General features: G+C 47.6%; 1 protein-coding gene across 1 annotated transcript in view; it reads left to right on the forward strand.

The window, feature by feature from the left end:
• The first annotated feature begins 1937 nt into the window (after positions 1 to 1937).
• The window catches only part of Ext1 (exostosin glycosyltransferase 1), a 282098-nt gene continuing 271698 nt past the window's right edge, over positions 1938 to 12337 (forward strand). Inside the window, exon 1 of the mRNA XM_055626462.1 lies at positions 1938 to 3719. Within this exon, the coding sequence (XP_055482437.1) occupies positions 2758 to 3719 (962 nt within the window). The 5' untranslated portion in view covers positions 1938 to 2757. The remainder of the gene's footprint in view (positions 3720 to 12337) is intronic.

Genomic DNA, 12337 nt, shown 5'->3' on the forward strand with positions numbered 1-12337 from the left:
CGGATTGCAGCTGAGCTTTCAGAGTGTATAATATGGGTTAATGACATCCATTATAGATACATCCAATGTAGAGAAATGTATAGATTACAAATCGAGATTGGTTGGTTAAAAAAAGCATTATTCCAGGCGCATGGATGAGAAGCTGAGGCCAAGTTGCGACCATTCCTCACATTCAAGGCACAGCAGACACATGGACTGAACCTGTGTTCCCTCAGTTTTTGTACTTTTACTCCCACAGCATCAAGCACTATGGGATGTAAATATAACAACGTGCTGTGAGATGAAGGAATCCACCATAGTTAAGCAAGAAAAGCAGGCAATTCTGCCAAAGTAGGGAAAGAAGAGTCCTACCCTCTGCAGAGTGCGTGACACCCAGATGTCACAGAAACAGTTCTGCCTTGAGGGCTGTTCACAGCAGTCTTGCAAAGAGCTTGAGTCCCATGTGGCTCCAATCACTACCTTTACCTGCGTGGTTCTCCTCTGGTTTGGAAAATGGCTGAACCCTTACTCTTACTTCAGGACTCTCTAAATCATGTGGTGGGGACAAAGTAAATCATGAAAAACTACGTCATCTTTGGCCGGTTCGAAACGGGCAGAGGCTTCAGGAATGTACCACCATATCCCACCGATGTCCCTTCCTTCTTTGTTCAAACAAATCTGAAATAACAAAGGCTGAAAACTTTCCACTCTGCCTTATTATAACTGTATCATGGGTACTCAGCCAGCTGGGGTTTTCATTAGCCCGAGGGAGGTAGGGATGTGTCTGCTCCCAGCTCAGTCACTCCCACAATAAACAATCACTAAACAGCTTGCTTCCCTAGGCAACTGCCTGTCCAGTTAGGTCAGGCTCTGAGATTACGGCGGGAAGTGTTCTAAACCAGAATTCAGCCTCTGAGGCCAGGTAATACTTGGGAGTCTAGCACAGCTTTGAGGTCCTGTAGATTCCTTTTGAAGACCACTTTTTATCAGAATCAAGCAATTAAGTTCACTTAGGATGACAGGGGACTGTGGAAGGGGAGTCAACAGAATGAAGGTCAATTGAAGGAACAGCCGTGGCACATTCATTGTAAATATATATATATGCACATATGTTTCCTCAAAGGTTCTCTTCCACAGCTAGAGCAGGTGACATCTTAAAAACCTTAAGAAGAATACTGGTGGGGGCAAAATGAAATAGCTTCTTTTCAGCCATTAGGTCCCTCCCGGCCCAATGTCAGTGAACAGAACAGGTGGGAGGGATTCAGGAATGGAAGAAAGGGCACGCAGATCAGAAGGATTTAGGAGGTGTCTTCTCACACTCAAGCAGGGATGGAGAACTGCACCAATTCCACCGAACTGGGGACTATTCTTCCTTATTGTTGAGGATTACGGTGTCTCCGTGAGGAAGACAGAAAAATGGGTGGGCTACATAGGGGAATTAGGAAGACCACTTAAATGTTGAGAAGAAAACACACACACACAAAAACTGGACCTCAGCAGGTCGAAGTGTGTGTGGGGGGAGAAGCATCCCGACTGGCGTTCACTTTCCATGAAGTCCCCACCCCCTCGCTTCTCCATTTTCAGGCATCCTTCTCCAGGAACCGGTCCTCTCAGGGTCCTGGAGGGGAGGCGTTCCCGGCTCTTGGGAGACCTGGGGCATCCGGAGCAGCGGGCTGCCGGCCGCGTCCCCACCCCTCCGCCCGCGCCGCCGCCGCCGGGGCCAGCCTGGTCCAGGTTTCATTCCGAGCCAGGCGTGCGGAAGGCCGGCGGTGGGCGACGCCCGGCCGGCTCAGCGCTCCGCCCGCCGCTCGTGCGCTCCGAGGTCCCCGCGCCCGCGCCGCGCCGGCGCCTCTGCCGGCCGCCGGGGGTTATGAATGGGCGCAGCGGAAGCCCCGCCCCACCCGGACGTGACGCCCGGCCAATGGCAGCGCGGGCTGCGTGGATGGATGAGGTCAGCGCTGTCGTGTCGGGAATGGAATGTGTAAGTGTAACATTCAGAACCGGGTAACATTCGGCGTCCGAACGCGGCGGTCGGCGGAGAGAGCGCGGGGCCTGCGAAGCAGCGCTCGGGGCCGGCACTGCCCGCGGGGAGGACGCTCCGCCGCCGCCGCCGCCCCGCGTCGCCCTCGTGCCGCCGGCCGGGCCGCCGCGCACCCGGGGAGCCGGCCCCGTGAGCGAAGGAGTAAACACCGGCGGAGTGTGGGAGCCGCTGCAGAAGGGAATAAAGAGACATGCAGGGATTTGTGAGGTTACGGCGCCCCAGCTGCAAGATGCACTAGCCGGCTGAAGCCGGGGCGGGCTGACTTGTTGGAACCGTAGTGCTCTGCACGGGAGTGTGGATGAGTTGAAGTTGCTTCCCCGGGCTCGTTCTCCACGCCGCCGAGGGGCATCCGAGCGGCGAGGCAGTCACTTCGTCTTGCCATTGATTGGGTATCAGGAGCTTTTTCTTCCCCGCTCTCTTTCTTTTCCTCCGTCTTGTTGCATGCAAGAAAATTACAGTCCGCTGCTCGCCCGCCTTGGGTGCGAGATCTTCTGCCCGGCTCTCTCCCGTGCATTGTGCAGCCCAACGATGAAAGACCGAAGGGGAGAAAGTTAAAGAAATCGCCCACATGCGCTGGATCAGTCCACGGCTTGGGGAAAGGCATCCAGAGAAGGTGGGAGCGGAGAGTTTGAAGTCTTTACAGGCGGGAAGATGGCGGACTGGAGCTGAAAGTGTTGATTGGGAAACTTGGGTGATTCTTGTGTTTATTTACAATCCTCTTGACCCAGGCAGGACACATGCAGGCCAAAAAACGCTATTTCATCCTGCTCTCAGCTGGCTCTTGTCTCGCCCTTTTGTTTTATTTTGGAGGCGTGCAGTTTAGGGCATCGAGGAGCCACAGCCGGAGAGAAGAGCACAGCGGTCGGAATGGCTTGCACCAGCCCAGTCCGGATCATTTCTGGCCCCGCTTCCCGGACGCTCTGCGCCCCTTCTTTTCTTGGGATCAATTGGAAAACGAGGATTCCAGCGTGCACATTTCCCCCCGGCAGAAGCGAGACGCCAACTCGAGCATCTACAAAGGCAAGAAGTGCCGCATGGAGTCCTGCTTCGATTTCACCCTTTGCAAGAAAAACGGCTTCAAGGTCTACGTGTACCCGCAGCAGAAAGGGGAGAAAATCGCCGAAAGTTACCAAAACATTCTAGCGGCCATCGAGGGCTCCAGGTTCTACACCTCGGACCCCAGCCAGGCGTGCCTCTTTGTCCTGAGTCTGGATACTTTAGACAGAGACCAGTTATCACCTCAGTATGTGCACAATTTGAGATCCAAAGTGCAGAGTCTCCACTTGTGGAACAATGGTAGGAATCATTTAATTTTTAATTTATATTCTGGCACTTGGCCTGACTACACCGAGGACGTGGGGTTTGACATCGGCCAGGCGATGCTGGCCAAAGCCAGCATCAGTACTGAAAACTTCCGACCCAACTTTGATGTTTCTATTCCCCTCTTTTCTAAGGATCATCCCAGGACAGGAGGGGAGAGGGGGTTTTTGAAATTTAACACCATCCCTCCTCTCAGGAAGTACATGCTGGTATTCAAGGGGAAGAGGTACCTGACAGGGATAGGGTCAGACACCAGGAATGCCTTATATCACGTCCATAACGGGGAGGACGTCTTGCTCCTCACCACCTGCAAGCATGGCAAAGACTGGCAAAAGCACAAGGACTCTCGCTGTGACAGAGACAACACCGAGTATGAGAAGTAAGTAAGGGCTGCCTCCCTTCGAGGCTCCGCCTGGGCCCTGGATGCCTGAGTCCAGTGTGAGGTTGGAGGGATGCGGGGTGGAGACAGAAGCCCTCAGTTCTGTTGCTTCCTGCTTTCAGCCTGGGACCAAGCAGCCCGGGTCAAGTGTGGGGACCGAGTTTGAGCTTCTCAGACAAACAGTACTTTTCTCCAGTCAAGTAGGTGAGGGTGTCTGCCTGATAGACCCTGTGCATTATGGGGCTGTGATGGAAGTTTGGAGACTGCGTTGCAGTGGAGAGTGTTTGTAAGGAAGTCTGGAGACCCCGGGAGACACGAGTCTACCCAAGTCCACAGACACTCGTCCCTATGCTTTGTTCTCCTCGTGAACTTGGGTACCTGTTCTCCGTGGAGTTCGCAAGGCTTAAATTTTCACCTTCTTCCCTAAGTTGGGATATAAGCTTTATATTCTTTCTACCTTGAATATTTCAATTTTAGCTCTCCAACTTGTGACTGTTTTTTTTTTTTTTTTACTACTTCCTCAGTATTGATGTTTATTAAAGGTAGAGTCTAAGTCGGTTAGGGTTGTGGCTTTGAATGCATGCATTCATTCATCCATCCATCCATCCATTCATTTATTCCTATAAGCCCCCTCTTCCTTGGAGAAACTTTAAAATCTGGGCCTCAGGCCCACTGCAGTAAAGTACCCTTACTAATTTAGATTTCCCTTCCTTCTTTGTCTTTATCTATTTGCATATAAATGTAGACTGTTACTCTCTGAATGGGCTTGAGATGCCTCCTTAGCCTCTGTGGAGGGGAGAGTTTTGTTTAGTTGCTAAGTAACTGAGTTGGTTACTTTGTAGCCCCTCTCAGTCTTCCTTTTTCTTGTCTTTAACAGTAGCTGACACACAGGATTTCAGGTCAAAGTTAGAATCCACAAATCTGCTTTAAACCAAGGCTGGCGGGTCAGTTTCCTGATCGCTGAGGTCAGTGCCCCAGACTCTCACTTGTGTCTGGCCGGGAAAGAGTTAGTGAGCTCCCATGGTGTATTTCCACTTTACGCCAGTTACAAACCAGAGCAGCCTTGTGCTACCCAGGGAAGGAAGGGGAAACCTCTCAGCTGAGTGCAAGAGGAACTGGCAGAGGTTGGCAGATTGTGCAACTGATTCATGAAATGCAGAGTAGAGGAAATGCTTCCCAAACCGGATTGGATCTGGAAGGGGTAGGGTGGGAAAGGGGCCCTGAAATGAAAGGTGTGATTGTTGTCTATGGATTCCCTCAGACTCTCTGGTCTCCGTGGGAGTGATTGCCAGGGAAATTAAAGTCCTCCCAGACTTGATCATGGAGAATGAGGGAGAGAGGAAGTATCAAGCACTCAGATTCGACTCCCGAACCCCTAGGACCTTTTCCATTTCAAGCATAGGAAAAGCCGTAGGCTAGGATCAATTGTGAATCTATAGTTTCCCTTTTCGCAGTTCTGTGTGAATATTGAGTGTTGTTGTAATGGAGTAAAACAGTTCCCCGCCCCCCACCAAAATACTCTTGAACTATGGTCAGAAATGAAGTGCGTTGTTAAAGGACATGTACTTTGACATATTCTGGGGGTGCTTGAAAGAAAACAGTGCCTTCTAGGAATTTCTTTGGCTGCTGTGTGGCAGAATAACTTGCCGAGATGACGGCTTCTGAAGCACTGTCACCGAGCTTCATAGAAAGATCATGATGTGCTTCATTTGAAGGAGTTGATGTTCTTGTGGTCCTTTCCCCACAGTGAATTCCTTACATTTTCTGTGGAAAGCTTAATAGAGAGCAGGGATGGAGAAAGATGTGGTTGATTGGCTTCCTTGCAACTTTGTTTTGCTAATTGAATGTAATTAATTTTTCACCTTTTAGTGGTTGGGCCAAGAAATCTGACACCTTCTACCTCTTCTTGATTTACATTTAAAGACCACCTGGGTCAGGGCCTCCTCTCTCTTTGGAAGTGCGGCATTTAGAAAGAACGCAAGTGTACTTTTTCTCCTGAGCAGGGTTTTCCTTGGTTTTAAGTTCCTTTTTAGAATCCTTCCAGCCCCAATTTTGCTTAATAGGATAGGTCAGTAGTGCAGCACACACACCCTTAGCAGCCTGGAACTCCTAGAATTTTAACTCCTTACCCATCCTGGCTTGTCAGAGTTGTTCCTTGAAAATACTGTCAGGGTTTTGCTTTTGACTCTGGAATGCACAGGGACGAAGTAAGAATGCAGACATCTGGAAGCAGTGTGCTGCGCAGCAGGCGCACCCACGTTGCACTCTGAAGTAAGAGCAACTGATGTGATTTTACACTGGGGCTAACCACACCAGGCCTTTGAAGAGGAAGAGATCCTCAAGTCAGCTCTGTGGAAGTGGTCTTGATTTCTGCCCAGGGTTTAGGCTGTTTCCAGAGTACTTTCAGCATCCATTTGGTAATGGCTTGTAAAGACAAGATCAATTTTCATCTACTTCTCTTCTTCATTAGCAAGTGCCTATGAAAAGGTTTCAACTTAATTTAATTCCACAAGCAACCTCATACAAGTTTGCTTTGGACACCAGATCTGATAATTAGATTGGAAATTTATGGCACCTTGGTCAAGTCAGGCTAGTAGAAGAACACAAGCAGATACTTCAACTCCAAAAATAGTTGCTTTTAGTGATGATGTGTGATTGTAGGTTTAAAGAGAAATGGTTGAGGATTCCTGTCCTACTTGTGATTGTGTGAAAAATCGCACATTGATCACACCAGGGTAGAATATCTATGTAGAGTGAAAAGGTTTTGTGCTGGAGAAAGGTTCCTGTAAACTTTGACCCAGCTTTCCAATTATATTAAACATTCAGTCTTTTTATAGTGCACAAAATTTTTATCAGCTATATATCTTTAGAAGATTTTTTTTTTTTTTTTTTTTTTGAGACAGGTCTTTCTGCGTATTTATGGCTCTCCTGGAACTAGCTCTGTAGATCAGGCTGGCCTCGAACTTGGGGATCCACCTGCCTCTGCCTCCTGAGTGCTGCGATTATTGGGAGTACCAGCACACCTGGCTTTCAGTTACACATCATAGCAGTTGTCGGTGACACAGCTGAACTAAGTTGTCGCTGCATTTTGTTGATCTGGAGTGAGGCCTTAGAGAAATGGGCTTCATTTTAGTGCTTCTGGTTTCTCAGGTGTCCCTTCTTTGGTGAAGATGACTATGTCTTTGCATGAGGCTCACAGTTCAGATGCATTTGAAAGTCACTGTTAGGGGACGTCAAGGTTGGTTGTCTCAAACAGAAGAGAAGGTAATAAGAGGTGGTGCCTGCCTCTGACCCCTCTGAGGAAAGTGTGGCGATTCTGTGCAAACAACTTATCGAAGAACATCAAAATAGACTGTCTAGATCGTCAGGCCCTTTTCTGTTCACTAAAGCTGTATTCCACTGGTGTATTTAAAAAACAAACCAAACGTTTGTGTGGTGTACGTGTGCGTGCGTGCGCTCATGCATGCATGGAGGTCAGAGGACAACTTGAAGTCAGTTCTCTTCTTTCACCGAGTGGGTTCTGGGAATCAAATGCACACGCTGAGTCTTGGAGGCAAGTGCCCTTCCCTGGTGAGTCACCTCATCAGCCCCAGCCATGGCGAGCAGTCAGCTTCTTGCAGTCTTCTTTCTTAGTGATAGAAACTAAAGGATGGCAAATTTTAGGGAGCAGTCAGAACCCTGATGCCTATGAGTAGTCTAGAATGCAGGCCTTTGGGGTTTTTCATTAGTCAGCACTCTTCCATTTGTGATTTCGAAGACTTTGGAAGCATCCAGCCTGCAGGGCATCTGAATTGGTGCTGGTGGTATTTCTACAATTTGATGAAAGCTTTTCCAGGAGTGGCTGGTGGGCAATGAGAAAGAAAAAATGCACATGTAGTTTGTCAGATAGCTTAAAGAGCTGATACAACCCTTTAAAAGGGCATCCTCAGAGTCTTGCTGTAGGGTTCACAGTTCCCTTTCATTGTTCATTAAGGTGAGTGTGCCCCCAAAACTGCTTAGCTTAACTCATTCTTTTTACATTTTATTGCTCCTCTTTCTATTTGGCCCGAAGAAATTAAGGAACAAATGGAATTAGCCAAACAAGTTGAATTCAGGTGCCATTGCAGAGGAAGGAAAATATGCTTAAGACAGGTCGTAACACAAAAGGCCTTTTTTTCTCTCTTCCTCCGTTATTCTCAACTTTGTTCAAGTTCCTGCTCCAGGCCTAACTCTTCTCTGAATGTTTTCCTCCTCTGAAGTGAGAGGCAGGAACTGTGATTCACAGACTTCAAATGTAAGATGTTACCACCTTTCTCCCCACAGTTGTGTGATGGCACAAAAGTGTTTCTAAAATAAACCACAGATTAGAAATAAAATAATAGTCCTGTGCCAGGCTATGGAGTTGACAAGTGGGTCTTCTGACAGAGAAGTTATACCCCCTCCCCGATAAGTTTCCTTTCCTCCCGGAACCTGTTTTCTACAGACAGCACTCAAATGCCTGACTCACAAGAAATTAAGTTTGGGGGTTGTTATTGCTGCTTGGAGGGATATTTGTGTTTTGATTGAATCCAGAGTAGGAAGCATTGAATGGTGTCTGTTACCTGACCTGTGGGTCTAAAGGATTTTACCACAGTTAATTAATAACAAGCTGCCAAGATTTGGCCAGATCCCTTTGAGAGGAGGCCACCTTTGCTTCTCTTGACACCAGTTGGGTGGTACAGAATTGATGGAGGAGACGCTGTCCTCTCAGGTGGTTATAGTTAGCTTTGGAGGATCTGCTTTCACAGAGCAACTTTGTGTCAGTGTCATATCAAAGGTTTTGGTGGGCAGGGCCTGGCTGCCTTTCTCTAGGCCACCTTGAAGCCAGAGGTGCTGAGGCAGCTTGTCCAAAGCTTCCCAGCTTGTAAGTGGCAGAACTTGAGCTGTAGCCCAGGCTTTCTGGCTCCTGGTTCTTCTCACCATGGCCTGCTACTGCTTCCTGACACCCAGTCCCAGGCCTGGTGAGGTAGTCATTGGATTCTTAAGTCTTCAGACACAAACGTGGGCATTCCTCTTTGACTGAGTGCAGTCACTGCATTTTTTCACTTAAGATCTCTCTCCTCTATTGGAGAGGAGCTTCTACATTCGTCTCCACCCAAATGCTCATTGCTTGAATTTACCTCTTATCTCATTAAAGCCTTTCAACAAATGAAAATTGTGTATCCTTTCCTAAATCAGAGTGCAGGGTGCAGAAGAGCAGGCACAACAGCACATCTGGTAAGCCGAGGATCCCCGTAACCAAGGTCTTTAGATCCCAGAGTGTATACATCTCAGTTCTTCAAAAGGTTAATGCCCTAGAGGATAAAAAACTGACCTGTTAGCTAGCAAGTTATTCAGGTGGGTATGTATCAGGCGTTTCCATCATTGCTTTGTGCATTTTCCAAGGAAAGAATTTAGTTTGCACACGTGCTGAAAGGACCTTCATTGTGACATTTAAACTTTAAATGACTTGAAGGGAAGATTCGTGAGCATTTCAGTATGGCCTGCTTGGATTCTGATTTTTAGTCTCCCCTAGCCTCTTCAAAATGACCTTTGCCCTCCCTGAAAAATGCCCTGTGTGCTTGCTCTCTGTGATTATAAATGGACCTCCTGGGATGAAGAATGGAATGATAGTTGCCTCAGGTTGGTAGGATGATCCAGTAGCAGAGAAAGACCCACTGGGAGAGTTTGCTTCTGGGACACAGGTCACCAGGTGCTCCGAGGGCCTCGGGCTCTAGAAAGAAAGTGCTGCGGCTGGGGTGCAGCCCAGGGCCAGAGCTTGGTAGTCCAGCTCATGCTTAGCAACCCCACGAACGCATAATTCAAGGAAAGCTGTTTTCTGAAAGTAATGCAAGTGGACATGGCTCAGCAAGCATGAGGACCTCAGCCTGGTGTACCGGCACCAGCGTAGAAAGGCAGCTGTGGTAGCATGCTTGCAATTTCAGCCTGCGGAGTCCGAGACAGGAGGATTCTTGGTGCTTGCTGGTCACCCAGCCAGTGTAATTGGTGAGCTTCAGGTTCAGAAAATAAGGCGAAGAGGTTGAAGACACCCAATGTCTATGATAACCTCTGTCCTACATATCCACTCGCTGCTACACACGTGCATACACATTAACACACGTGCTATAAAAGTTGTATACCAGCTTTTGTGGGGACTGAGAAGATACAGAATACAGAAAAGTGACGTTACATTTCACTTATTACCCCCGTATGAGACCTAGGCCATGCTGAAGTTTGATTTAACTACCTAATCTTTATATTTGTGTTGTTTTATCTCCGCATATCCTAACACTTCGTCTAGCTATGTGAATTATTTAGTCAATGGTAAATAAATCTTAACTTCTTTGTTTGTACAAGCTGTCCACGTGTCGAAGCTAGGGCCACTGCTGGTAAGCATAATTCGTGGCCTGCTGCAGGCTCCTCTATCTGTTTTGGAAAGTTGAAGTCAGACCTAAGTGTACTTTTGGACTTTTTCCCTAAGCATTATTTAAGAGCATTTTACTGTCCTACCAAAATGACTTTGAAAGTGGGATTTTCATTTTTGAAATTCATAGCTGTATTGTAGTTTAACCATTTGTTTTTTGTTTTGTTTTTAACTTGAGGAGGGTGAATTTCACTACTGTGTCTGCCTCTTGACTAAGGTCTCTTTTTCAAAAACAACAGAGGACTTGTGGGCCCTTCCCCTGCCCCTCATCCTGCTGGGGTGGTAGGTGTTTTTAAGGTGAGACTAAGCACCCAGCTAGGGAAGTAGCCTTCATTAAATGACAGCTTAGATAAACATTGTAGGTGGTAATTGGTCCTGCAGGGGGTCTTTGAAGCTCCAGGCTCCTTTCCCTTTGAAGTTTTGTTTTGGCTCCAGCCAAAACTGTCTCTGGTCTCTTAACTGTACTGGCAGCCATAGACTTCTCTCTCCAAACCAAAGATTGCTTTTCCAGGTATCTCAGGGTCTAGAAACCCAGCTTGAGGGAGATGCCCTTTTCAGCATCTTGTATCAGTCAGGCCTTTCCTTCTATTTTCTCTTTAATTGCAGGATCCATGGCAAGTGAGTTTGGGCAGGTTCTTTACCTCTGGAATTCTTTAACCTAAGTGCATTCATTGTTCTAAGTGTTTTTAAAAGCAGGCACAACATGAGTCAACAGTTTAATGCTCTTATTTTCAAACCTTTTTCATTTTTTGGTACTATAACTCCTTTTGATAGCACTGAGAGAGTTGAAGCAATACACACTTTGGTTTTCCTTTGTACCTTTTGGTCTTATGTGAAGCCTTAGAAAGCAGAGCCTGGGATTCTGAGCCAGAGAAAAATTGACTCAGGATTCCCGGACTAGGTTTATAACCTCCTAGCCTCAGTTTTGTATCTTGAAATGGAGATTGGGTTACCAGCCTCACAGGCTCATTAAGAGGATCAAAAGAGGTGGGGCGTATGTGAATGTGCCTTGTAAATGCTAATATGCTCTCCAGGATGGCAGTGTTATTAACACCATCTTCCTGTCATGGTGTCGTCAACTGTACAGTGGCTCAGTTAGTTTCATAACTTGACTTTTTTTTAAGTGTGCCCAGAAATAGCTCTGTTCATCTCTTCCCAGAAACTGCATTCCCAGGTGATTGGGCTTAGGTGCTCTGTGGGATGGAGAAGGACGTGTGGGGTCTTCAGGTTGGAGGTGGTAGATGACAGAGGTAGAGGGCAGCCTCTGGGGTGGCCCAGCATGTCCCATGTTCTCTCTGTTCCCTGCATCGAGAATGCAGGTTATCCTTTCCGCATCTGCCGTCACCAGCTGAGGGTGACAAGTGGAGAACCACCTTGTATGGATGGAGCTGAGCCACTTTGCATTCTCTTGGAGCTGGTTCAGCTGGTTCTCAGGCTGCAAGTGACAAGCACAAAATCTCTCGGGCCATGTTAAGTCACAGGATTTATTGCAAGGGGACATGGGACAGAAACTGAAATGAAACTGCTCTGCTAAGTTCTCAGGATAAAATAGGATACCTGGACAGGGAGCTTTGTTTCTGCTCAGGCCAGCTCTTCTGTTTCTCAGTGACTGTCAAGCATCATCTGCCAGTCTTTCCTGTATGCTGACATCAAGTATGGTGTGGAACCTAATCTCGTTGATTTTCCAGTGAGCATTGCTCTTCTGGGGAGGACCCATAGGCTGTGCCTTGGGTGCCACAGAGACCTGATCAGTGGAGGGATTGTCCTGTCACAGTACCACTCTTAACAGGTAGACATTGTTTTGCAAAGAGCATCTTGAAGGTTTTTCCTGGAACAGGGCACCGTGGTTAGGGGAAGTTAGCTGTGGCAGGTGTTGTTGAGGCTGTATCCTGTTGGCGCTTTTTTTGTCTGAACCCAGTTGACAGCAGCCACCTCTATTAAGTACGGAGATTGTGCTGCGTGCTGACAATTGGGTAGTATCTTCTTTTTTTCCCCCCCAGTTTTAAAAAATTTATTTATTTTTTATTAATAACAATTTATTCACTTTGCAACCCAGCTGTGGCTTCCTTCCTCATCCCTTCCCAATCCCATCCCCCTCCTTCTCTCTTTTCCTTCCATGTCCCTCCCCCAGCCCACTAATAGGGGAGGTCCTCCTCCCATTCCCTCTGACCCTAGCCTATCAGGTCTATCAGGGTTG

The sequence above is a fragment of the Psammomys obesus genome, unplaced genomic scaffold, assembly GCF_907164565.1.
Source record: "Psammomys obesus unplaced genomic scaffold, mPsaObe1.curated_primary_1811, whole genome shotgun sequence".
Lineage (NCBI taxonomy): Eukaryota > Metazoa > Chordata > Mammalia > Rodentia > Muridae > Psammomys > Psammomys obesus.